The 23,338-nt window shown below is 51.7% G+C and overlaps 12 protein-coding genes across 12 annotated transcripts; 4 read left to right on the top strand and 8 right to left on the bottom strand.

Moving 5' to 3' along the window:
• Positions 1-647: 647 nt before the first annotated feature.
• On the bottom strand, positions 648-1,645 carry K460DRAFT_356714 (uncharacterized protein; the record flags this gene model as incomplete). The annotated part of the gene is made up of 3 exons (XM_040931979.1): positions 648-1,348; positions 1,430-1,570; positions 1,630-1,645. The coding sequence occupies 3 exons, from the start codon at positions 1,643-1,645 to the stop codon at positions 648-650; spliced, it is 858 nt and encodes a 285-aa protein (XP_040785482.1).
• A 698-nt stretch (positions 1,646-2,343) lies between these two features.
• K460DRAFT_367858 (ras-domain-containing protein) lies at positions 2,344-3,509 on the bottom strand. The gene is made up of 3 exons (XM_040933661.1): positions 3,281-3,509; positions 3,160-3,223; positions 2,344-3,070 (listed from the first exon to the last, which is right to left on the bottom strand). Exons 1-3 carry the CDS (start codon positions 3,356-3,358, stop codon positions 2,481-2,483), a joined length of 732 nt encoding a protein of 243 aa, XP_040785481.1. The 5' UTR covers positions 3,359-3,509; the 3' UTR covers positions 2,344-2,480.
• Positions 3,510-3,839: 330 nt separating this feature from the next.
• On the bottom strand, positions 3,840-5,055 carry K460DRAFT_367855 (uncharacterized protein). The gene has a single exon (XM_040933660.1). The coding sequence runs from the start codon at positions 4,737-4,739 to the stop codon at positions 4,326-4,328; it is 414 nt and encodes a 137-aa protein (XP_040785480.1). The 5' UTR covers positions 4,740-5,055; the 3' UTR covers positions 3,840-4,325.
• Positions 5,056-5,281: 226 nt separating this feature from the next.
• Positions 5,282-5,601, bottom strand: K460DRAFT_367854 (uncharacterized protein). The gene has a single exon (XM_040933659.1). The coding sequence runs from the start codon at positions 5,541-5,543 to the stop codon at positions 5,337-5,339; it is 207 nt and encodes a 68-aa protein (XP_040785479.1). The 5' UTR covers positions 5,544-5,601; the 3' UTR covers positions 5,282-5,336.
• A 998-nt stretch (positions 5,602-6,599) lies between these two features.
• Positions 6,600-8,154, top strand: K460DRAFT_378189 (uncharacterized protein; the record flags this gene model as incomplete). Its single annotated transcript, XM_040935047.1, has 3 exons — positions 6,600-6,614; positions 6,687-7,249; positions 7,380-8,154. 3 exons carry the CDS (start codon positions 6,600-6,602, stop codon positions 8,152-8,154), a joined length of 1,353 nt encoding a protein of 450 aa, XP_040785478.1.
• A 1,024-nt stretch (positions 8,155-9,178) lies between these two features.
• On the bottom strand, positions 9,179-9,840 carry K460DRAFT_136603 (uncharacterized protein). Its single transcript, XM_040926714.1, has one exon. It carries the CDS (start codon positions 9,739-9,741, stop codon positions 9,397-9,399), a length of 345 nt encoding a protein of 114 aa, XP_040785477.1. The 5' UTR covers positions 9,742-9,840; the 3' UTR covers positions 9,179-9,396.
• A 623-nt stretch (positions 9,841-10,463) lies between these two features.
• On the bottom strand, positions 10,464-11,370 carry K460DRAFT_136585 (uncharacterized protein). Its single transcript, XM_040926713.1, has one exon. It carries the CDS (start codon positions 11,042-11,044, stop codon positions 10,535-10,537), a length of 510 nt encoding a protein of 169 aa, XP_040785476.1. The 5' UTR covers positions 11,045-11,370; the 3' UTR covers positions 10,464-10,534.
• Positions 11,371-12,187: 817 nt separating this feature from the next.
• K460DRAFT_314672 (glycosyltransferase family 90 protein) lies at positions 12,188-15,848 on the top strand. Its single transcript, XM_040930289.1, has 4 exons — positions 12,188-12,568; positions 12,621-13,220; positions 13,352-15,345; positions 15,398-15,848. The coding sequence occupies exons 1-4, from the start codon at positions 12,269-12,271 to the stop codon at positions 15,450-15,452; spliced, it is 2,949 nt and encodes a 982-aa protein (XP_040785475.1). The 5' UTR covers positions 12,188-12,268; the 3' UTR covers positions 15,453-15,848.
• A 1,355-nt stretch (positions 15,849-17,203) lies between these two features.
• Positions 17,204-17,739, bottom strand: K460DRAFT_356709 (mediator of RNA polymerase II transcription subunit 10; the record flags this gene model as incomplete). The annotated part of the gene is made up of 3 exons (XM_040931978.1): positions 17,204-17,492; positions 17,552-17,669; positions 17,718-17,739. 3 exons carry the CDS (start codon positions 17,737-17,739, stop codon positions 17,204-17,206), a joined length of 429 nt encoding a protein of 142 aa, XP_040785474.1.
• Positions 17,740-18,019: 280 nt separating this feature from the next.
• Positions 18,020-20,794, top strand: K460DRAFT_288087 (uncharacterized protein; the record flags this gene model as incomplete). The annotated part of the gene is made up of 3 exons (XM_040929019.1): positions 18,020-18,539; positions 18,598-19,468; positions 20,410-20,794. The coding sequence occupies 3 exons, from the start codon at positions 18,020-18,022 to the stop codon at positions 20,792-20,794; spliced, it is 1,776 nt and encodes a 591-aa protein (XP_040785473.1).
• A 170-nt stretch (positions 20,795-20,964) lies between these two features.
• On the bottom strand, positions 20,965-21,774 carry K460DRAFT_136556 (uncharacterized protein). Its single transcript, XM_040926712.1, has 2 exons — positions 21,720-21,774; positions 20,965-21,674 (listed from the first exon to the last, which is right to left on the bottom strand). The coding sequence occupies exon 2, from the start codon at positions 21,593-21,595 to the stop codon at positions 21,194-21,196; it is 402 nt and encodes a 133-aa protein (XP_040785472.1). The 5' UTR covers positions 21,596-21,674; positions 21,720-21,774; the 3' UTR covers positions 20,965-21,193.
• A 366-nt stretch (positions 21,775-22,140) lies between these two features.
• K460DRAFT_367848 (uncharacterized protein) lies at positions 22,141-22,796 on the top strand. Its single transcript, XM_040933658.1, has one exon. The coding sequence runs from the start codon at positions 22,155-22,157 to the stop codon at positions 22,371-22,373; it is 219 nt and encodes a 72-aa protein (XP_040785471.1). The 5' UTR covers positions 22,141-22,154; the 3' UTR covers positions 22,374-22,796.
• The last annotated feature ends 542 nt before the right edge of the window (positions 22,797-23,338 follow it).

Here is a 23,338-nt window from a genome sequence, read left to right as displayed (position 1 = left end):
GCGATGAAAAGTGTCTAAGGCTTCGGCGAGGATTTGCTTCTTTGTTTGCAGTCATGCTGGCAGTCCCCGTCTAAGAGCTTCGGTAATCCAAATGCTTGGGCGTCTCGTACGCAGCCAATATGTTCATGTTGCCGTGCCGGGACCGAATAACTGTGCCAAATGAGCCTCGAAATACATAGTCGTAGATGCGACGTCTTAGTTCTTGAGGTAAAGAAAGTAGGTGGAGTTGGCTGAAAGCTTGGCCGTTGATTCAATGACGTCGACCTCTGCTTTGACTTCGGCGAGGAGAGGCAGTCGTGGTAGTAGGTGGTCTGACGTGGTCGACAGAAGATGCAACCCCTGCAGGCAGAGGCGCCACGTACTGCCGCTGCAGCGGCATTTTGTGTCGAGTGAGAAGCACAGAGGAAAGTAGGAGTGTCGGGGTACAGCTCAGCGTTGGTGTTTCGTGTTCATCTATTAAGTTGCTGACGGAGCGGTATGCAACAAAGATGCGGCCTTAAGTGATATGTATGGAAGCAAACGATAGAGCCGCCAGCTACAAACGGACTGAGTCGATCATCTTGTGACAAGAGACAGCAAAGACCGGCGTACACTAGAGAGCAACGCGAGCTGCAGTGCTGGGGTGTATCGATGCTTGCTGCAAATCATCAAGGCGTATACTTCGGCGGTGGATCTTCCTCACAAGTCCTCTCGATATCCCCTCGTCTTTGCCAAATCCTCGCCTCCTCCACTCTAGGGAAGTCCTCCGGGCCACTTCTACTGTCCAACAGCCCATTCCTCGGACTCACAACTTGACATTGACCTATTCCTCTCCTTGCGGCAACACCTCCTTGAAACATCAGCTCAGAGCCCTGCCCTACAATACGTGCCTGCTCTTTCCTATCGATACTAGCCCTCTCACGTGCCGCACAACAGAAACTACGAAAACACCAGATAAGCGCCACAATACCAAAAACGACGCCAATCAGGATACCCACAATACCTCCGGGGGATAATGTTGGCTCATTAGAGGTCTTATAACGAGGCCTCCTCGTTGCTGTAGCCCAGCTAATGTCGCTCGTGCTTGTCCTCGATGCAAGCGTCTCCGCCGTCTTGACTAGGATGAGCGTAGGACCATCATGTTTCTTTAGATTGAAGGGATCTTTTTTATTATCGAAGTGGCGTTCGCGGATGGACATCTGAATTGTTTTCTCATTCTGCACGCCGGAAATGTTGGTGGCTATGAAGTTGTATACGTACAGCATGAAGTTTTCTGTGCGATTCCCTGTGTTGCCGTAGAAGGTGGAGAAATTGTCGAAGCTTACAGCCAGGCCGGAGCCGGGGGGGTAGTAGGATGCTGGCCAATAGACTGCCTTTCAATCAGTACCTACAGCGTCATGGCTAAGAGAAAAAGACAAGATAAAACCAAAAGCGGGAAAAAATATCTTACACGGTATTTCTACTTCCGGTACACATATCCTAGTTCCATTTGGTGGGTAGCAAAACGCTGTGTTGGCAGCCGCTTGACAAGCTGCGATACCAGCAAGTGTAGTCGAGTTGGGTTTTATGGTAGTGCGTGTGAGACAATTCGCTATCATAACATTAGCTTCCGCGATTCTTGAAATTTAATTTCCCGCTCTATCTCCTTACTTGAATTTCCCGACATTTTGTTTTTGGTAAATGTAAAAAAAAATCCCCAGGACAAAGTTCTTACGCGACGTGGTTCCGCGAACAGCAGTCGAGATACTGACATAGCGGGCTCTCTATCTTTTATCTGTTATTACGGCCGTATCCACCTAGAACGCCTCACCAAGACCAGCTAAGCACTGCATCCAACTAGAAGGCATAAATAATTTAGTCGTGAAGCTTTGATTTGCCCTCTGAATACTAGGATGTGTGCCGACGTCCGGACATCCTGGCGAGGCTGTCCGCTACGATTGGGAAGCCTTGGCAACGAGGCGGGGTGTTGGTATCAAGCCATAGGCGGAGCTATAGCCGGTGAATGGCATAATTTCCAACTGACCAAGACATGAAAGATACACCAGAATGTAATTAGTGACCGGTACGCAAAGCTTTGTTCAGAGGAACTTGTTGATCGAGAGCTTGATGAAGGAATGCCAAGAAGCATCGCTTACCCATGCTCGCTCTTCAATCCGAACGAGGAAGGCGTACTGTGAGTGGACCAATTGGGAAAAGTTGTCAAGCCTCGTGAGAAACTCGTTATATACGAGGCAGCTTTCGTACGAATGCCAAATCTTGAGCCGCGGGCTGTGAACATGTTCTGTCGTCAGTCCTACCGGTGACCTAAACAGGGAGACAGGACTCACGCTCATGCTGAAGCAGCTTTGTTGACGCATCACAGCTATCCAAGTACCGCTTCGCACTGTACAACCTCGTATAGATTACTAGTAGTGGAAGTATTACTATCCGCAAAACGCCTTGTTTGAAAGGAGGCCGCTCTACACAATCAACCGCACAATACAAGCTCGTCGTAGTATACCTTAGCATGCGCAACCCTCCTTAGCACCCTCTGTTCGGGCACTACCCAGATTTACCCGCGCATCCTCTTGCCTGCCCAAGTTTGTCTGCCCGCCAACTCCGCGCGGTCCCTTCAAGCTCGTCTCCGGAATCGCATTTGCAATAGCTGTAAACACCTCCGCGACATTCTGGCCCGTCTTTGCACTAGTCTCGAAGAACAACAAGCCTTCTTCATCTGCGTATCCCTTCGCAGCCTTGGTGGGTACTCTCCTCGCGTCCGCACCATCCTCTACTTCATCTTCCTCGCCCTCAGCAGCCGGCGCTGCGTCTGCGTCTTCTAAGCTCTCCTCGCCGCTGGCAGTAGCAAGATCGTATTTGTTTCCTACGAGCGCGATGACGATGCCTGGTGAGGCTTGGCGGTGTAGCTCGGCGACCCAGTGCTGGGCTTTTGTGAGGGAGGAGGGCTTTGTGATGTCGTAGACGACGAGTGCAGCTTGCGCATTGCGGTAGTACATGGGTGCGAGCGAAGCGAAGCGTTCTTGACCGGCGGTATCCCAAATCTCAAACTTGATGGTTCTGGTTGGGAGGTTGCATTTCTGCGTAAGGAAGGCAGCTGTGGAGCGCATGTTAGCTTGATGTTCGCAAGTGGGAGGTATTTCCTGGGTTCCGAGAGCTCCTTTCCATGAATCTAATTATACGTACCTCCTATCGTGGGCTCCTTATTTTCCTGGAAGTCGTTGTTGACGAAGCGCATAACGAGTGAGGACTGGAGAAAGCATCAGCTACTTGCTCTCCATAGTGACTATACACGGGTGCCGCAAACCTTTCCAACAGCTGCCTCTCCCAGCAGCACCAGCTTGACGCTGCTGCTGGGTTTCGGTTGGGCGGAGGCGTCCGCCATTGTGAGTTTATATGCGCTGTCCAGAGCGTACGGTGGAATACCAGGGAGCAGCAAGGGTTCGAACAGGTACGGTTGACTTTGTCGAGCGATGAAACAACGACCCGAGATCGTTTCGCAGTCTGTAAATAATGAGAGCGGTTGGGTTGGTGCGCAGATGCTTTTGGTGTTGATCGCCCAGAGATGTGACGACGACACGCACGTGAGGCTTGGCTGACTAAGCTCGTTCTGGCAACCAAGTCGGTCGCTGCCTCGTACAGCTGAACTCTATCATAGCTTGCTAGATGTAAATTCCTTTCGCATCACTCTTAAAGTTTTGATACACCTATCGCCGCTTCTGCAACGGCAGTGCCATTGAATCTCCTATGAGATGGAACATCATCTAGAGGTACTGCTTAGTACCACCGTGGTACAGAAGGTCTCAATTTACATCGCAAGCTCCTTCAAAGAGTCCCAGAACACTGCGAAGTTTTCCGGTTCCTGTCTAGTAATGCACACCCTCGAGGACCCCACGACGATCTGAGACATGTCATAATCCTGACGTTCCGGAGGTTTCCACTGTGGTCTAGTACTAGGTGGACTACAACCTATACGCATTCTCAAGCAACCAAAGCACGAAGAGATCGAGTCTCCTTCAAGGGCCTCTGATGCAGCAGAAGATCGCCCCATTTTGGTTTGTGACATTCTATACTCACATGTTCACCCGCGCAGAGCTCTCCAGTACGAGTCCAGTACGAGATGAGTTGGGATTGCCTGCGACGACACTTGATATTGACCCGCAATGACGCTCTCGATCCAATCTTACACCTCTTGCCACTGAGCGTCGTCAATCCGGGAATTGTTGAATAGAGGTACGCTCCTCGGCATGTTTCGACGAGCTTAGTGCTGTAAGCGGGCTCTGGGGTGTATCTACCACGAGAAATCATCTGATGTCGCTTAATCACGGTTAATGATACCGTCTCTCCACTGTTCACCACCACATTCCAGACTTATTATTAGACGTCATTTCGAGCCCAGATGCTGCATCTTGCGGTAGTACATCAGTCGGCAACGGATAACGATCACGCAACACGCCAGCTTCTTTATTCTTGAAAGTAAAAAGTTTGGACAATGAATATGGCGATCTGACATCATTTTGTGGGGATGAAACTTGCTTTGCCACAGATTGTTTGGGGCAGAAATCGCCGGGACCACAGGAGTGTGGCAGGGCGAGCGCACGTGCGTGTGAAGCACAGCCTTTGGACAAAATTGTGGGATCGAATCGTCTGACAGCCGTTCTTAGCCAAGATACAAAGGCAATGGACGGCGAGGGACCGGAAGACGCAAGAAATTTGGCTCCGAGGGCACTGATAGTGGCGGCAGTACCCCTCAGCCAAGGGTCCATCTGTCCTGTCAGTCAGTGAAGTCAAGGCCATTGCTGGGATTCCAGAACCGGAAGCTGCGATTGAACCCCTCAGCACCTGCATATCAAGGCCATGTCAAATGTAGACACACGAAAAGATTATTTGCGCGCAACACGATGCGAATAGGGCGAGTCTCCGGTAAAATTGATTGGAAGCATGAAACAAGGTACCGGAGCAAGCATGGCATTCTGACCAGACAAAGAAAAAGACGGTGCGCTCGCAAGCACGTTTCAGTCGCTGTGGGCTTCAACAACACAAGACCCATGTACGGCCCGCCCAGACACGCGATCTGGAACTGCTGTCCATCGCTGATCGCGCCTAGAGCGGACGGCAGCTGGTCCAGACATGACTTGCAGCAAGGAGCGGCTTCGACGGCTGGCAAAGGCAAAGCCGTCATGTGTCGTTCGCTGAAAGGTGCCGCAGCGACCCGCCGCAGCGAATGGCAACGAGACGAGGGTGGCTTGGGCGACAGGCAGGCGATTGGAGCAGCCGCCAATATATGCACAATTGACTGTGCGCGAGACCGATGGCGATTGATGACGCCAAGCGCGCTGTCTCGCAGCCAGAGGGGCCTCTAGCTAGGCGAGCTGGAGGGTCTGCCAGCTGCGAGATTTCTGGATGGCATGCAGAAAGTGGCGGAGAGATGATGGCGATGGCGCGACGAACTGATGTTCATCCAGGCGAGGATCTTTGTGTAGCTCAGTGCTAGACAGCGCAGTGATCGCTGGCCTTAGCCACGGCAGCTGGCACTCTCTCCAGACAAGCGCTCGGTTCCCCGTGGCCATTGATCCGCCCGGGCTGGCGCCAGCGGCAATGGGAGCAGATCGACGTGCCCAACGCGGGACTAACCCAGTGTCGATGTGTGCAATCATGCTCGAATCACTGAAGCGGGGAGAGGCAGGCTTTGGCTGGCGCGCTAAACTTGGTCTCTCGCGACTATACTCTAGTTGGGCCGCGCCAGGAACACGCACAAAGAATTCCTGCTTGCTGCCAGCAGAGGCCATGGCCATGGAAGAATGATGGGAGATGATGGGAGAGATTGAGGGCGCGCGTCGACTGCTGAAACACGCACTTCAGTAGCGCGAGGGAGACGCCGCGCACAGCTTCGCTCTCACGGACCAGTGCGGCCTTTTATAGAAAGTGGCAGACTGGGATGCCTCGGGGCAGGACTGGGACATTCTATCTATTGTACCGCACCGGTACCTGTGAGGGGACTCGCCGATGGCTGGCTAGGGGGTGGGTGGGCACTTATCTGTGATCACGTTGGCGAGCCCTGGGGGCGTCCGGCTGACCCCAAGCCGCGTGCCATGCTCGCTCGCAAAGCAAACTAATAAATCGTTCAAAGATAAAAAGTTGCGGCGCTGCAATTGCTGCAACAGTCTCACTGCCCTCCTTGTCCTTGTCCCTGAAGACTATCCTGCTCTAAGCCTGAAACTTGGTAGTATTGGCCGCATTTCGCAGGCGCCGCGCTCGAGACACCCCCGTCAGACACACACAATAACGCCATATCAAAGGCATAGGCACAGGCGTCCAAGTGGGGTCCTATCGCATTCCAGCATCTGTCCACACTGCACCACAGCGGTTTTTTGGTCCGAAGCGCCCTGCACCCGCGAGCAACTTTCTTTTGCACGCTTCCTGAATAAATATCATACACGCCCGCTCCCTGCCCTGCCTTGCCCTGCATCGCTCCTCGGACCCCCGATCAGCCGCATCTCGCTTTATCCCCCCCTCGACCCATCGCCGACACGCCCGCGGCTGTGCAACAAGTCCGCTGCCTTGCTGACGAACCCCCCCGGAGAACAAAGCACACGTCGACGGCTGCCAACCTTCTCTGGCACACCATGACTGTCCTCAAGGTACGTCTGCCTCTTCTTGACAACTGCACAATTGCACCTCCTGCACTGCGCTAACTTGCTTCCGCCATCCAGGAACCGATTGCCGTTCGACCAGCGAGCCAGCACCGCCACTCTGGTAACATCATGGCCGGCTCGCTCCCCAAATCTCGTCCGCATTCGCACTCGCTCTCAGTGGGCTCCCTCAACTCGGCACATCGTGTAACGCGCAGGAAGAGCATGAGCTCGACGGCCGCTAGCAATGTCGCCGCCATGGCCGCTGCGGCCAAGGGCATAACTGGCGCTCCGCTTGAAGGCAGCGCCAGCGGACAGCGCCGCCCCTCGAAGCCTGCGGCGCACTTCCGGGGCCCCAGCGTGGCCTTGAACTCGACTCTGGCGTCGAGCATGCCCGGCAATGGCTCTGGCTCCCCCCCAAGTAGCTACGGTGCTGCTGCTGCCAAGAGTGAAGCAGTCACCGACGGGCCAACGCTCGCATCCATGCCTGAGCACGACGCGGGCAGCTCCAAGTCGCGAATTCGTCGCGCGAGCGAGGGCTCCAGCCTGTCCAAAGGCGATAGCAAGCGCACAAGTGGTAGCGAACTGAGATGTGAAAAATGTGGGAAAGGATACAAACACAGCAGCTGTCTGACCAAGCACCTGTCAGTAACCCTAAGCCCGTCACTGTCCTCCCACATACTTTCACGCCTCATGGAGAATGCCCTGTCGTCACTTGCGCGCCTACATAGCCTGCATTTGTTTCTTCAAGTTCTGCGTTGACTTTTGATCTAGTTGGGAGCACACGCCAGAATGGCAATACACGTCCAAGCTGCTCATCTCCAAGCACCAGCAGGTGCAGCTGCTAGAGGCCGCTTCAGTCCTCGTTGCCATGAACATGAACAACAAAGACAGCGACGGTGGCGAGAGCGATCGCTCGTCGCCTCCGGCCTCGGGCTCGTCTGACCGACGTGAGGAGCTGAGCTCCACCGAAACTACCCCGCCCCCGCAAATTGAAGACCATGCCGTGGGCTCCTACCCTCACTCGGCCTTTACAAGTCGCTCTATAAAGCGATATTCTACCAACAGCTCTGCCTATAGTCACTCGTACCAGTCCACCGTATTTTCCGATACCGGAAATAGCGGCCACTTCCGCCAGTGGAGCAACGTGTCCGACCGTCCCACGACGTCAGGCACCTCGGTGGCAGGCTCATATCATGATGATGGTAATGACCATGCGGACCTCGCTGCCGCTGTGGGGCTGCTGAGCTGCTCGTATGGGACGCCCAAGTCGGGTCCAGTTGCGCTTCCGCCGGATGTGCCACCTGTGCCCCCGCTACCAGCCAAATTTTTGGACTTTAACAATGGCCGCACATTGTCGGGCAGCACTACCGTGACGGCGCAGCAGTCGAGCATGCGCAACAGCTATCGCTTCCGCAATGAGAGCAAGGATGTTGACATGGACGACGACCAGTTTGCCGACGAAGAGGACTATCGCCAGTCCAATTCGCGCAGTCGCGGACGCATCGAAGAGGACGACGACGCCTTCTTCGGAAGGATGGAGGAGTAGCGATAGCGCTTCGACGCCGTCCACACTTCCCACGACCTCAATATGCCCTTCTCTTTCTCTTTTTAATTGTCCATCTGTTTCCACCATTCCCGGCCTGTAACACAACGATATTAGCCATTTAGCGATTTATCTCCGCAGACTCTACCTGCGCACCCCGTCTCACGAAGTACCGAGGAGAGGGCCTTCATCCCACGTCGAGCTCTTGAGGTTGAAGCTTCGCGATATCGGACCAGGTATCGAGAGTAATGCTCTTGCGTCGAGTGCCCAGCACAATTGCTACGATAACCATATACCGGAGTTGCGTATCTTTTTGTTTATCCTTCACCAATCTCTTTCGACATTACCACATATATCAATAAACCCATATAACTTCACATTTCAAACCAGGACGAAAGGGGAGGATGGGCTTGGAGACTTCTGTTGGACATCTAGGGAGCGTTTGGATAGCGCAAACATCTTGACTTTTGGTTCGACGACCGTGTATATTCGGCTGGCCAGCAAAGAGAGATGACGAATGGAATATGTGTGATGGATGCTATTGTAGGGAATTATACCTGTAATGCAACTGTCTCAAATCACAACAAAGTTTGCACTACGAAATGATGATTTTTCTGACGTGGTATGGAGAGTTGACGAGAAGGAAGAGCAGAAAATAGCGGATGAGCGGCAGAGGAGATCTCGTTCCCTTTAAACCCGCAGAGAAGAAATCGGTATCGACAAACCCTTTACCCTTTCCTCCTACCACCGTACTAGCTTGACAATCCACAGCTGCGTATAGGCTAGTGTTCTGCCTCTTTTGATGCATTCAGGTCGGCCGGCCGGCGGCGGTACTACTAGCGTGCCGCGAACACTCACCACTCGCACCTTCCAGATTACACTTGCCTCGTCCTTGCAGGCACTCCACGCACGCAACGACAACCATTTAACAAAAAAAGGAACATGTTTAACAAATTCAGCTGTGATAAGTAGAGCAATTGAACAGTAAAGTAGATGCGGGACGGGCTTGGAGGGGGGGACTCGACTATATACCTAGGTACCCACAGTTTTAGCCAGCCCCAACCACCGGGCTCGCAAAGGCAAGCTATGTCCCCCCCGATCGCCATCGCGATCTGCACGATCTTGTGCGCTTGGTTTCGTCATTGGCATCCTTTTCGCTGCGAATGGGGTAGGAATCTGCGGCTTACTTGCGCCGGCTGTACTTCCGCGTCGAGCAGTGGGAGATTGGGATCGTCTGGTTTGGCGTTACGTTTGCGTTTGCCTTGCGTGTGATGATGCGTGTGATGGGCGGTTTGGTAATGTAATGTAATGTAGGGTGTGAGGTGTGAGATTAGCATGGTCAGGTGGTTGTGTAGAGTTGGGAAGGTGGGAGATGGGGGATTGAGGGTAGGAGGACTTGGGGGAGGGTGGGCGCGGCGTGAGGTGGTGGGAATGTGGTTTGGAAAGCATGACGACAGGAGATCTGCGGTTTCGTGAGATAGGATTTGGAGGGGTAGTTCTGGGGGGACTAAGGTTTCGAGTAGGATTTGATGATGGTGACTCCCAATACTCCGAAATAGCGTTCACAGTATCATAGCTCGCTGCCAGCATGTAATCGATGCAGTCCTCGAGGAATCAATACCCGTCACCCTCATCCTCATACCTCAGCATCAACTCTATCTTCTTCACAGGACCAAACTTCCTGGTTGGCTCGAGGTCGAATAGGTGATTCGGGGAAGCACCAGTAGAAATGCACGAATTATGTTGCTAGTCGCACTTTCTGCTTGTTTTTATGAATTGGACTTTGTTCTAGACTGAGAGATAGTCCAGAAAGCGAACAGAGCTATGCGGGATAGAATGGCTTATGAGCCGCTCTAGCACCCAATGCTCGAGCACCTCCTCAAAATGAGGACCCTGGCATACTTGGTTGTGGAAACTGGGGGAAAGCAGAGAGCTATAGTCGCTATGCTGCACCATAAATCGAGCGGAAAAGGTCTGTAACTTCTCGAGCGAACTCATATAGTCCTATCGCCATGATGTGTCAGTTCATAAGTGTCAGTTCATAAATGTCAGTAGCTATAAATATCAACCTTGCTCATCGAGATTTCTGGCTTTGTCATTGTATATTCCGAAAATGGGGCTGTAATTTCATCTATGGCGATGGCGTCAATCCATAATCTCAAATGCCGCAATTCTAGACAAGTTGACAGGTACTTTTCAACCACTCATTTACAAGTAATACCCCTTGGCCATTACTTATGAAAGGTAGATTGAGCGAGGCGGCGTGCTTAGTGATAGCGTTTGCAAAAGTAGAAAGATTCAACCAGCCCTTGGAATGCAGGATGAGCTCTCGTAGGTTGCTCAATTGTGCTGTGAAGTGCAGACAGGATTGGAAGGTAATACATTATCCGCCTCTGACCATCAGTGCCCTAAGCGCGAGAAAGTTCTCCGGCTTAGATACGAAGAATCCATCCCACTCTATGCAGTCCACAAGAGCGAGAGCGCGAACTGCTGGGAACAGAGTACTTTGCAGATAGAGTGACGTGTAGCCGAACTTGCACTCATGGAAAGTCAGTCTAGTGATATTAGATACGAAGGATGCCGGTGCTAGAGATCGACCTATATCATGCCCATCGGTTGTGGGAGCTGAGTGAAGCCGTAAGTGCGCTTGCGCTGTATTTGTAGATCGTCTGATTAGTTGAACATGTTCGTTGGTAACGTCAGAGCGAGTCTTCATCGTCAAATCAAGCGAATGAAGACTGGGGGGGCGTATAGCACTGCCAACGAATTCCTGAAGACGGAAATCTAGTGGACCTTCGATGACCGGGAGTTCTATCTTTCTGAGCACTTGCTGCGTCTCCAGCAAGATCAGAAGTGTCCTACTGGATAAATTTCGTGCAGAAGATGCCGGCATCGTGAAGCTAATAACGCTTTAGCTCGGTAGATATCGACTGGTCCCACGCTTACCTGAAAGAGGGCAACTGGTGTCGGCGCAGGGCTGCTACGAGTGTGACAGCGACCAAGTCTTCAATTTTCTTGGGCTGGTCATTCTCCTCATATAACGATTAGATTTGAAGATGTCGAACATATCGCAGACCGATTCCAGATGCTAGGTGCTTCCAGGCTGAGACATTTCTCGCAGGGCCAACAATACGGTCGTACGCCATAGGATATGCGTGCCCCCACAAAGCGACAAATGTCTTCGATACACTGATATGATCCCGCTGACTTAGCTATAGCACTTGTATCAGCTGAAGCCACGCTCCCTCTCTTACACGGCTTGCACCCACCTCAGCAAGGATGAGTTTGAGGTTCTCATATGGCGTTCGGAGTAGGTGACACGGCAGGCTCTCCGCTTGAGACGCCATGGTTGTCGTGATTTCAACGGTTTGTCGAAGCGAGAATAAAGATGAGTACAGTGAGGCGTGCGATTTGGTGAGGGGCGTTCACCCTGCCCTCCCCCAACCGCGCAGTCACGGGACAGCGCGTGTCTTATGGTTTTGACTTTCTGAGAGCTCTGATGAGCTCAAATATCATCCCCGGAGCAGTCTCCTATGCTAGTTATGCATGGCCGAGTATCATTTTCGGCCCTTTCATCGTCCAATTGAGGTTCTCTTAATCAAGTCGGCTCCAGAGGGGTATATAGACGATGTGCAAGAAAATGATATGGGATTTGAAGGACTAGTAGAGAGCAAAGAGATACCTGATACGAGGAGCGATTCGGATTCAACACTTTCTGTCCTCGCTATAACTGAGTAGATGAAGATCAAAAGCATACCGGTATGTGTAACAAGAGATGATCAATGTAAGATCCTAATGAAGCCCCTGTGTGGCCATGATCAATCCCGTGTATTAGATCACCACTACAGTACTTGCAATGCAATCCGGTCTATCAGTAAAACGTACAGGAACATTCTGGTCAAAGTTTTGTGCTGGGTCGATGGGTGCGGTGCCTGAGTAATGGCGTCACTGACTGAGGCCTTCCTGGCCGAGCCGAGACCCTGACGATCTGCCCGGGTGTGCGGCCGCTACCACGCTCGCGCTCAATGCTCCTGCATCATAGCCCACAACATCACGACTCACTCAATCCATGCCAAACGACTCGATGCCCTCCGACGAGCGCTAGCCCTCTGCTCCAATGCACCCGGTCGTGTCTCTAATTGCCGAGAATGTCGTCAAATACCACCAACTGTTCGCTCCGCTGCTGTTCAGCATCGTCGCAGCTGTCGCAAACGTCCATTCCCCCGTCCAACACTCGCTGCTCGTGACTGCCGTGTCATGGCTGCTAATATGGATGCCCATCATATTCCGAGTAGGGATTTATTCGAAGAGTGGCAGCCAAAAAAGGAAGACAAGCTGGCTCGCAGGTGCATTCTTAGGTCTGTCCCAGATATGTGACAGAGCTGCTTGCGACAAGGAGGGGATCTGGGCGACAAAGGTAGTTAAAAGACTAATATCCGGGTATTTTTGGGTGACTGATTTGTCTATAGGCTTTCGTCCCGCTCTTCGCTGTTCTCATCTCCCAAAACGAGTTACTAGCAAAGCACATCGCATTGCCTTCACACACACTTCTCGATGACCCCGCGGCAAAGACCACCACCCCTCCTGAGACCCACGCGTATACTGGCTCGTACCGAATATTGGCTGCCCTCATCGTCTCTGCGAGTGCTGTCCTCGCCACCTACGTTGCGCCTACAACCTCCGCTCTCGGTTTCAGCAGTGCCATGTTTGCGGCAACCGGCCTGGTGCTATTCGAGGCGGCCATGAAAAGTGCGGAAGATGATGGCGAGAACAACACACGCGGGTTGGTATCTGCAAATGGGTCCTTCTCACGCCGAAATTCGGTAGGCGGCGCCCAAAGAGAACAACAGCTAGCAGTTCTGAGAGATGTTGCGGCTACCATTACGACAGCATGCGGCATTGCATCCTATCTAATAGAGCCTTCCATGATTGCAAACATGATCTCCTGGGAGCCAGTTTACAGATCTTATGGCCGGGACTGGAGAACTGTACACAACTACCGGGTTCTGCAGCAGGTTCTGTGGATGATACCTATAAACGTCACTGTGAATGTCCTTACTTTCATCATGGTAAGTATCGACCTTGTTTTGTATGCAACTTTAGCGCGAACTCCAACTCCAATTTGCACCTCAATGGAGGATTTCGTGTGCTGGAGTCGTATCACCACCGCATTCGATCGCTTGCTAACGGTGCGTTATAGCTTTTCCAGCAAGGCGCTGTACATACATCCCTTTTATCATTATTTTCATACACATGCGCGAAGCTGCATTTCACACCTTCATTTTCGGGTATATGGTTCACCATTATATACGGCTCATCGGCGCTTCTTAATTCATTCGGGTCGTCATTTTCTGTCTCTGTTTCCGATATACGGACTTCTATACGGATTAGACGCATCGTGTTTGGAGTCACGACGCTTTCGATTGGAGTTTTGCTGTTCCGTTACGCATATGGAGCACGCTACTACCGATACTCCCTGGATACTTCTCTCGCCTTCCCTAGTGTCCCTCCGCCGTCGCCCTTTGATCCCATGCAGGTCGACCTTAGCAAAGGACATCCAGCCGCTCAGTTGATCAATGCTGCGGAGACCGACTTTCAGAATACCCTGAGTCGGCAATCGAAATCTCTTGCTGATGCTGTTCGGGAGTATCGCCGGAGACACGGAATAGCGCCACCTCCACGTTTCGAAAAATGGTACGAGTTTGCCACCCGCAATAGTGTAGTGATGATCGATGAGTTTGATACAATAAATCAAATGCTACTTCCATTCTGGGCACTCAAGCCGGCGACAATTCGATCACGTATCACCAACGCGCTTGGCCACGAAGACAGTGCTTTGATTGCAGTAGCCATACGAAACGGGGCGGTGGAGCATTTGGAGAATGGTGATGAATGGCAACAACAAGCCACTGCTGGTATGATGAAGGACTTCGTGGAATACCTACCCGATATGGACCTCGGCTTCAATATCCACGATGAGCCTCGAGTGGTCGTACCCACCAATCTCTTGGCTTCTATGATTTCCAAAGCAAGAGACGAAGTTCTACCGCGTGCTGCAAAGATTGCTACACCTCGGAACTCTTTTTCAGCCCGCCCCACGGAGATGAACGACGGTAAACGCTTCGCCGAAACAAGTACTACCAAGTTCAATAGGTTTGCGCATCAGCAGACGTGGACACACTCCCGACTATCATGTCCTGCCAACACCCAATCGCAGACATTTGAAGATTACGCGGCCGACAATCTTACAGCTTTTTCCGCCAGTCCACTTGGCTACCTCTACAATGTGACCGCTTTCTCTGACATCTGCAACTCGCCCTCTCTCTCATCAACTTTCGGTTTCTTCGAGCGACCGAACACCTTCAACATCATCCACGAGCTCACGCCCGTCTTCTCACAGTCCAAGATTTCTAGCTTCCAAGATCTTCTTTACCCTAGCCCGTGGTACTGGATCGGCAAGGTGGGCTACAATGAGAGTCATGACACAAACTGGGAGAACAAGACCAACAGTCTCTATTGGCGCGGTTCCACCACAGGTGGCTTCAGTCGCAATGGCGGCTGGAGACGTCAGCATCGTCAACATATCGTTCGCCGCCTCAACGCTCCTGACAAAGCACAGATTGTTGTGCCTGCTCTCGAATCCGCCGATGTTCACGCCGATCAGACAGCCTACTCTCTTGTAGACATCGACCGTAGATCTCACAAACACCTCATCGACGTCAAATTTAGCCACGTCGGCCAGTGTGACCCCGGCGACTGCGAAGCACAAAAGGAATTCTTCCAAGTCACGGATCGCGTTGACGGCCAAAATGCCTGGTACAACAAGCACTTGCTCGATATGGACGGTAATGCGTTCTCTGGACGCTTCTACAGCTTTCTCAAGAGTCGTAGTCTGACGTATAAGATGGCTGTCTTCCGCGAATGGCATTCAGAGTGGCTACGCCCGTGGGTGCATTACATACCCCTCAGTTTGAGAGGTGATGAACATCTAGATCTGATCAAGTGGTTTGGTGGCGATCATTCCACTGCGGAAAAGAGCCCCCCGAAGACAGAGAAGATACCAGACAAGGGCGGAAATGGTGATTCGCTAGGTGAGCGCAAAGCGAGAGAGATTGCTCAACGAAGTACGGAGTGGCATGATAAGGTACTACGGAATGTGGACTTTGAAGTATGGCTCTTTAGGTTGTTGCTTGAGTAAGTACATCAGTGTGAGGATCATGTCGTGTGCATGCTAACAGTCAAACAGATATGGCAGAGTCGTTGACGACAATAGAGAGGAGATAGGGTATCCCGGACCGTAACAATCCGAGCCTTTTGTACAGTGGCTTCCTAGCCTGATTGTATATGGTGGTTTAGACTCATGTAGCAATACTGGTATATATGGTGAGGTGTTCACCTAAGACAATTACTTTCCAAAGCACTATCACTCGCACTGGTGATCACTCATAACCTCCCTTGCTTCATCAACGCTCCCTAGCGTTTCGTATCCTTATACTGATAGTCCGCTAACGCATCTACCATCTAATCTACATGCCCCGTGGCCATGCACAGAGTAGACATGGGGAGCTTGTAAGCAGCAGTAGGAAATGTTTGAGGGGCCTACAAAAGAACAAGCCAGATTCCAGTGTCCATCCCAATCCCGATCTTCTTGTCATTCCCAACATATCAAATCTAGCCCTCCAACACGTAGAGCCTGCATCAAAAATTCTCACACTCCAATACAACTTGTTTCCTAGCCATACCATCCCTCGCTGCTCGAAGACAACAAGTAGGAAGTTAAATCTAAACGAGTGAACATTTATGATTTATTACAGAAATTCTTTACCATCCGCTAAAAAGACGACAGAGAAAAAGTCTCAAGGCTGATAAGCTGTAGATGAGTCAGAAGGATAGGCCTCATAGCGCGATATAACGGTTTGTGAATATTTGCACTCAAACACTGGAGCCCTGGGTAGAGTCCGATGACCATTATTTTCTAGTGTGATTTTATGAACTTGGGATGTTCGTGCTATTCCATGAAATCATTTGATAGTTTGGGATACTGGGCAGTTTATCAGGTTGAGAGTGTGTGTCAATTGGATTTGAATCCCGGTATGAATTCATGATCAAATTCCTTGGGATGCACGAAATCGCATGGTGAAGAGTGAGAAATGAAGTGGTTAGTAGAATCACGGGGATTTAAAACTGGATGGTGAACAAAGTTTCGCTGCGGACGAGTCCGTTTCGCACTCCCGCTGATTAATTTTAAACGGTTGAGACCTGTTTATTTTTCTGATTCGGCATGAGATTTAGAGTAGTAGAGACAAAATCTGATCTATAATGCCTCCAGTGATAGGCGTTTTATAACGAGAAGACACGTCCGGGTACATGGAGTGCTGTATTAGGCGAGACCTATTTGGATCTACAAAGCAATGGGCACGACTCGGCTGGGCAATTGCACGGGACACATTTTTTCCAAGCTGAAACAAGGCGATCAGCTATATTTGTTACTGATATTAAGGCACCCAAGCGTGTGCAGAAACGACAAACTCTTGGATAACATGATCCCTGTCAATACCTGTATTTCAAGCACGGGATAGCCTTGCTAACATACATGGCCGATATCGCCTGTTGCTTCTTGCGATGTTACCATTTGTCCCCTGTGATACTACATCGATATAACAGGAAGGTAGGAAACAGTGAAGCGGGCGTATCCCTAATATGCCCGAGGGATCTTCGTTGCGCGTATTGCATGCCGTTCCCAAACTCGAAAAGTCGAACGAGTCTTCGCATACCCTGAAGTTACTCGGAGAGCAATAATATTGGACTTATGTTCCATGTTGGGGCTTTCGATAGCGGGTGCGTGCTCTTGCGTCCGTACTAGTGATGGGACTCAAATAAGGTATGCTATAACGCTCCTCGAGAACCACTGCAGCCAGCCGAGACGGGTGAGATTGCTTGACGGTCCGAGTGTTGTTAATTCGAATTGAGAGATAGCCTTCTTCGGCAATATCTTGACCTCGGCGATGGTTCACTGAATGGGGTCCTCTTGAAGGAAGTCGAAACGGATCGTTCATGCTCGGACATTGCCACCAGTAGCTTTAAGTACGCCGGCAATATCGTCTTTCAGCTCTGGCATCGCATTTGTAAGCTGCCATGCGAGCTGCTCTTGTAGCAACCGGTACGCGTCAGCGCGGCCTTTCAGCATTTGGTTCATTCGCTGTACAGTCTCGACAAACTCGCGGGTGAAGATGTCGGGATTCCTGGAGTTCTCAACATAGGTCGTGACCTCGGGAGGGATGTCGATGTGTACTGAAGGTGCCGTTCGCGACAGCTTCACGAGATTTTGAACCAAGGACTGGCTGCGCGCTACTATTAGCCTCACTTTACGAACACGTCGACTCGGATGCAGGCTGCATACATCTCTCGCTTCATGGCCTCTTGCGTCTTGCTTCCATGATGGTCAAATGACTGTACGATAAGGTTGTAGAGATTTTGCACGATGTCTTTCAGTTGTGCTTCTACCGCTAGGATGGCTGCTGCGTTGAGCGTTAGCCTATGTTAAGAGGGGCAGAGCAGGTTCATACTATCAGATCCTGTTGCAGCCATATTTTTGGAAGTCGCGAGGGCGTGAGTTTGCAATCAAGTGTTGTTAGCTTGAAAGTTGTTGTAGCTGATGTGGTGGTGTTGAACATGCTCAATAAAAACGACGCCAAGATCTCGGTCGGCTAAACGAACCCCGGGACGCCGTGGAGCTCTGTCGTCATGACTGGCCTCTTCACTCTTCAATTTCCTAACAGCGACTTTCATCGAGACCCGCGCTGCACAGCGCGCTATCACGTGCTAAACCGTAGCCAGCAAGGAGAGAAAGGATGAATATCAGGCTATGATGTCGGAAAGCACGCCTCGGGATCCCAATGTCACTCCATTGCAGCCACCAAGCCATCTCATCACAACATCGTCTACCCTAGGAGCCACCGGAGGCAACGTACCAAATCACACTCGTGCAACTAGTGCAACACGCGCGGCGGAGACACAGAAGTTTCAGTCCGACACCACTACGGACAAGGCAACTGCAGCCTTCATTCGACGCACTCTCTGCATTCACAATGTACTTCTAGGCAACGGCGAAAAGGGGCGCACAACACCGCGCCCCATTGACGAAGTACTGCCACCACTGACTAGCTCAAACGAGGTTGATCTCCAGCTCTACGCTATCATCTCTGTCATCATCAAGGAGTTCGTACATACGTGGTACTGGAAGATCACCCCTGACCATGTGTTTGTTAACGAAGTCATCCAAATCATCGCCCACTGTACTAGGGCTCTCGAGCAGCGTCTCCGAAAAGTTGACCTCGAAGCGCTATTGTTAGATGAGATCCCTGAGCTGCTTGAAGCCCACCTGAGCTGTAGGTGATTCCGATCCTGGACCGTTGCATGAAGGTTTTCTGATTACCCCTTTGAAAGCTTTTCGCCTGGCGAAGCAGCAAGCCACCTCGCCCAATTCACTAGTTTCGGACCCACGTCTGGTCTATCATATGCTCCACCCGCACCCTGCACTCTCTCCTGTTCCGACGGACCTTGTGCCGTCGACTATTGTTGAGCAGCGGGAGAGCGAGTCTGCATGGCGCCAGCTACTCGTCCAGGGAGTTTTGGCTGTACTCCTCCCCACCGAGGACTTGGAAAACGGATGTCTTCGATCTCTAGTGGCAGAGATATTTGCCGAAATGATCCTCGGAAACGGCATTAGCGGGAAGGCCTGTGAGGGCTGGTTGCTCTGGGAGGGTATTACGAGAATAGCTGAGATTTTGCAGACCGATGGCACGAAAGAGAAGAATTCCCAATCAGAACATATCAGTCCAGAGGAGTCGCTGACCCGTCTGGAGCGCTTTGGGCTATTGCCCTCGTCGACAGATGAACAGACTGGGTTGTCGACGCCACTGGTCGCCAGGGAGCATCGTCATAAGACTACACCCGTATCCATCTCGGGTGTGTTCTGGGCCGCCGTCCAATTCGTATTTCTGGCGTGTATAGCGGCGCGCGCGGTGATCTTGAGTCTCGCGACATCATCTTCCCTGCCCTCAAGATCTGTCATCACCGAACAGTCACCTGTCGAAGCATCAAACCAATCGCAAACACTACATGCCAACGCTTCGACCCCCAGGCGCCCGTTGGGAATCAAGCGGCCTGTAGTAAGCATGAAGTTGTGGAGCTGTGCATCGCGACTTGCTGAACTAGACATCCGCATGCCTTGGCTGTTGGGCTTCATTTCAACGCTGCATCGAGGAGCGTTGGTCGGCCCCGGTAGGGTGGGTGAGACGGATGGTGTATTGGATAGGTGAGTTACGATAATGTCTCCTTCTACCTCCTTCTCTTCCCTGGTTGGCTACCACCCCAGTACGGTGCAACACAAGATGCGATAGCCCCCGCATACGATTTCAGTCACTTGATCTCGCTTCAGCGAATGCGACGGCCCGCAGGCTCTCACACGTCGACACCCTTGTCGTGGCGCATCGTCTCATGCAAGCCTAACACCCGTTCCGAGCGGCAACTCGACGCGTTTCGGACAAAGCACTTGGCATGGATATCCCCTCTTTCTTCCACCCCATCATCGACTGCATCACGATGCTTGTGACCCGAATGGACCAAGCTTGCAGTGCAGCTCCCTATTCGCAATACACAATACGACACGCTACTGTTGGGTTGTAATGCGATAATTGCATCCTAAGCCGTCTTATCGTGATCCTAGCTACTCCGGATGGGCCGCTTACGCGCCGGTGATCCACCCTCACCGTCCGTCGAGCTCGGGACTGGCCGTCCCTTAAGTACAGGCACGACATTGGTTATTGTTTCTACGCTGCCCAGGCCTTAGGCCTCCGCGCCTCATTTTGCAACTCGCGATATTCCGCCGGATCTCATTACTCGTTGAATGCCGGTCCCGCAATTCGCCTTGACAGTGTAAGCTTCACTGAGAAGTTGGATCGTCGCGCCAAACGAAGTTGGAAATGACTTCTTCGCGCCGCCATAGCCCTGAGCTGGCTTCCACATCTGCAACGCGTTCCGGTGGCCTGTCAATTCCGCTAGACATGGGTACGCGCCTCACTTTGTGGACTGGATCTGTCTGCTCATCCTCGACTGGAACGCATTTCTGCGCCTTTCGTCATTCGCTTTCGCCATCTGACAATCCCGCGGACGCACTGACAACATTTGCCCTATTTTGCACTAATCACGACCTCTACGTTTATTGTTGGTTACGTCGCTAATCCATGAATGCCTTAGGTTCCTTTCTCACACCATCCATACGCGCATCCTGAACCCCGCTTTTCTTCCAGTCGTCCTTCGCACGCTACGCGCCACACTCTTCCCAAACAACGCTCTTGGCCCCCCACGTCAGATTCCATCCGATGAGGAGACCAGAGAGATCAGACGTCGTTGTGCCGCTTCGCTACTAAACTTGTTGCCACCGGCAGTAGCGAAAGCGTTCTTCGCAAGCCACAAACGCGAAGTGCAGCTCCAGGAAGTCGACAAAGTCCTAAGCTGCCTCGACGACACGTATCTCAACAAACATTTGATTTTCCAGATCGTGGAATTGATTGTTCTGCGCATAGTTCCGGAATTAGGAGAACGAGGTGTCAGGGACTTGCTGGAAGAGCGCACTGGTTGATGCTATCGATGATGCTTGGTATGGATTTGCGAACCATTACGATACCTGGCTCCCCCATGCGTCCTTTCGCTGCGCTGGGGTCAGAGCTTCGCACATGCCAACCTCGAGGCTTTCACCGCCAGAAGCGCGAACACCTGAGCACGTCCTTCTGCGTAACGTCAATCCTGTCATGCTCAACAACAGTGGTGCCTAGGTGATCGCCTTTAAACCTTTAAAATCACTTAACTTGCCCCTCTTTGGCAATCAAAGCCGTGTTAATCATCCAAGTACACCTCTGAACGGTCTAGTTTGCGCAGCTACAGGAAGTACGTTCATGTATTACAGCTCATCGCGCATCTCAGCAGTAAGTGTGTGGGAAAATATACACCGCTGGTCCTGAAAAGAGGGGCTGCCAGCCAATCAAAAAATTCGCCTGAGAAATTTGTTGAGGCACATGGCAATCCAGACTCCGCGTAGGTGCATGCTGCGTTGAGCACCTGACTGTTTGAGGAAGTGCTGGGCCAAGAATAAACGCGAAAAAGCAACGCGAGGTACCCCGCAGTGAACTCCGCTATCAAGGCACGGCCCTGTTGTTACCTTCCCGGTTTTCGGCCTGCAGCGTTCACGGTAGGCGTCAGAAGGAACGAATGGCGGTGTATCAGAAAGATACTTGTCCAAGTCATGTGCGCAAGAGGAGCTTTGATCCTGCGTGTAAAAGACCTCGGGGACCGCGACGGTCCGTGTAAATTCGACATTCTGCACGGACGGGACGAAATCGCAAAACAGCCGGCCACTCCAACATACAACGATAGTAAGCGGCATAGCTCGACCCAGTTTGCTTACGATCGGGCTTGTTTACTGGAAAAGAAGCCGCCCCTAGTGCCTATCTCCGTTAACTGCCCTGGTATCCTTAGCTTGTGATGTAGTTTGGTTCGCATGTACTCACAATCCAGAGGACGGGATTGATTTTCCCTACATTCAACCAAAGTGGCGTTCCGAACTTCAACCTACTGCCTTACAGTCAACTGCAAGCCGTCCATCTGCTTTCCACATTGAAGCCTCACTATACAATAGACCGAGGCTTTAGGTTGGAGGCTGTTACACAAATCTTCCTCGACTCTTGTCTGTATGGTTTCATGTTTAAATATAACCTTACTTCAGCTAACCGACGTCCACTTGCAGAGCACTTGTGTTTCAATGGTCGAATTCCGCAGAAGCGATGGTGTGTTGACAAGTTTAAGATTGGGGAATACCCCGCACGCCACATACAGTTCATATTGGTATATCTTATCGCTTTACAAGGGCTAGGGGACCTGATTACATGTACCCGACTACCCCCTGCCGCCAAATTGTTTCAATATGTTGCCTTCGGTTGGGCAGCATGCTCGCGGGACGGAACGCAGCTGTCAGCCTGCTTGCGGCACAGCCATTCTCGCTTTCATCTCGAAACTTTCGTCCTTTGAGGACCTATCGAATGCCGCGCGCATTGACGGCGCGTGCGTTGGGTATGTTGCCGCTTACGCCCGTGGTCTATCCGCATTCAGTCGACGTCACCGTTGGGCTACCCAGGTTCCTGACTCAACCCCCTGAAACCCGTTGAATCTTTGGTCCTTCACGATAATGCACAAAAAGGCCCCACTTCCAGGCGCTCATCAAACAAAAGATGCGTAGCAGAGAGTCATGATCCTAGAAGCACTTCCCATGATGTGACACCGTTTGATAACACGAACGCTTCGCGAACAGCGTGGGGTTCCCCTCAGAAGTCATGAACCTAGCTGCAACTTCGCATGATCCTAGCAGCCTGAACACGGCACACGTCGATCAAGGACTTTCCATGTTCTTCCATCAAGTGATGTTCAGGGGCCGCCATGGGCATCAAACCATCCCAGAAAATCAATGCCGAATGGCCACGAGCTCAATATGTCGGCCCCACGGGCAGGGCGAAACTAGGCTCAAGAGACGCAAGACATATGATAGTGGAAAATCATGCTATGAGCATGTGTGCTTCTAGACTATCTGTGGGGAATCATGGCCTCAAACATGAGGCGATGAGCAAGGGGTTGGCATGCTGACAAGAACTCTATTGATGCGTTCAGCCTGGATGGTCTCATTTCGCATACAATGCTCGGAGACGCCATCGGAACGAGGAAATGGCCAGCATGCTCGCTTGCCCACATCGCATGGGGCCAACTAGCCTCGCGATCATGACGGCGATCATCGCAACGCTCGTACTGTGCAATGGCCTGAAAGCTCCCACTGATACTCGAGCCGCACCATCATTCGGCTTTGCTCTTCTCTCCCGTCCGTTCATGCAAGGTCCCGTCTTTAGCAACCGAGTGACGCATTTGGAGAAACGGTTCGTGCATCCGACAGAGAGGACGAAAGGGCCGGGAACGTCAACCACGGGCGCATTGGTTCTACGAATGCAATGGCAAGGCTGCGAACGCTTGACCAATGCTCATGTATCTAGGACAACGCGATATTTGCAAGTTCACTGCCGGTGGTGTTGCCAGACTAAGTCGACCAATTTGCCATCCACCAGGGATTTGCGCTACCCCGCTAGTC

This window comes from Cucurbitaria berberidis (assembly GCF_010015615.1).
Source record: "Cucurbitaria berberidis CBS 394.84 unplaced genomic scaffold K460scaffold_4, whole genome shotgun sequence".
In the NCBI taxonomy this organism is placed as follows: domain Eukaryota; kingdom Fungi; phylum Ascomycota; class Dothideomycetes; order Pleosporales; family Cucurbitariaceae; genus Cucurbitaria; species Cucurbitaria berberidis.
The sequence above is the reverse complement of the archived record's forward strand: the minus strand, read 5'-3'. Positions and strand labels throughout refer to the sequence as shown.

Coding starts and splice junctions, on each gene's coding strand:
- K460DRAFT_136603 (XM_040926714.1), bottom strand. CDS start 9,741: ATGCTGGCAGCGAGCTATGATACTGTGAACGCTATTTCGGAGTATTGG.
- K460DRAFT_367854 (XM_040933659.1), bottom strand. CDS start 5,543: ATGGCCACGGGGAACCGAGCGCTTGTCTGGAGAGAGTGCCAGCTGCCG.
- K460DRAFT_367848 (XM_040933658.1), top strand. CDS start 22,155: ATGCTCGCGGGACGGAACGCAGCTGTCAGCCTGCTTGCGGCACAGCCA.
- K460DRAFT_314672 (XM_040930289.1), top strand. CDS start 12,269: ATGCACCCGGTCGTGTCTCTAATTGCCGAGAATGTCGTCAAATACCAC. Junction 12,569..12,620: donor AGGGGATCTGGGCGACAAAG/GTAGTTAAAAGA, acceptor ATTTGTCTATAG/GCTTTCGTCCCGCTCTTCGC. Junction 15,346..15,397: donor CTCTTTAGGTTGTTGCTTGA/GTAAGTACATCA, acceptor ACAGTCAAACAG/ATATGGCAGAGTCGTTGACG.
- K460DRAFT_367855 (XM_040933660.1), bottom strand. CDS start 4,739: ATGGACCCTTGGCTGAGGGGTACTGCCGCCACTATCAGTGCCCTCGGA.
- K460DRAFT_367858 (XM_040933661.1), bottom strand. CDS start 3,358: ATGGCGGACGCCTCCGCCCAACCGAAACCCAGCAGCAGCGTCAAGCTG. Junction 3,224..3,280: donor GAGAGGCAGCTGTTGGAAAG/GTTTGCGGCACC, acceptor TGCTTTCTCCAG/TCCTCACTCGTTATGCGCTT. Junction 3,071..3,159: donor TAAGGAGCCCACGATAGGAG/GTACGTATAATT, acceptor TGCGCTCCACAG/CTGCCTTCCTTACGCAGAAA.
- K460DRAFT_136556 (XM_040926712.1), bottom strand. CDS start 21,595: ATGCCGCTTACTATCGTTGTATGTTGGAGTGGCCGGCTGTTTTGCGAT.
- K460DRAFT_136585 (XM_040926713.1), bottom strand. CDS start 11,044: ATGCCGGCATCTTCTGCACGAAATTTATCCAGTAGGACACTTCTGATC.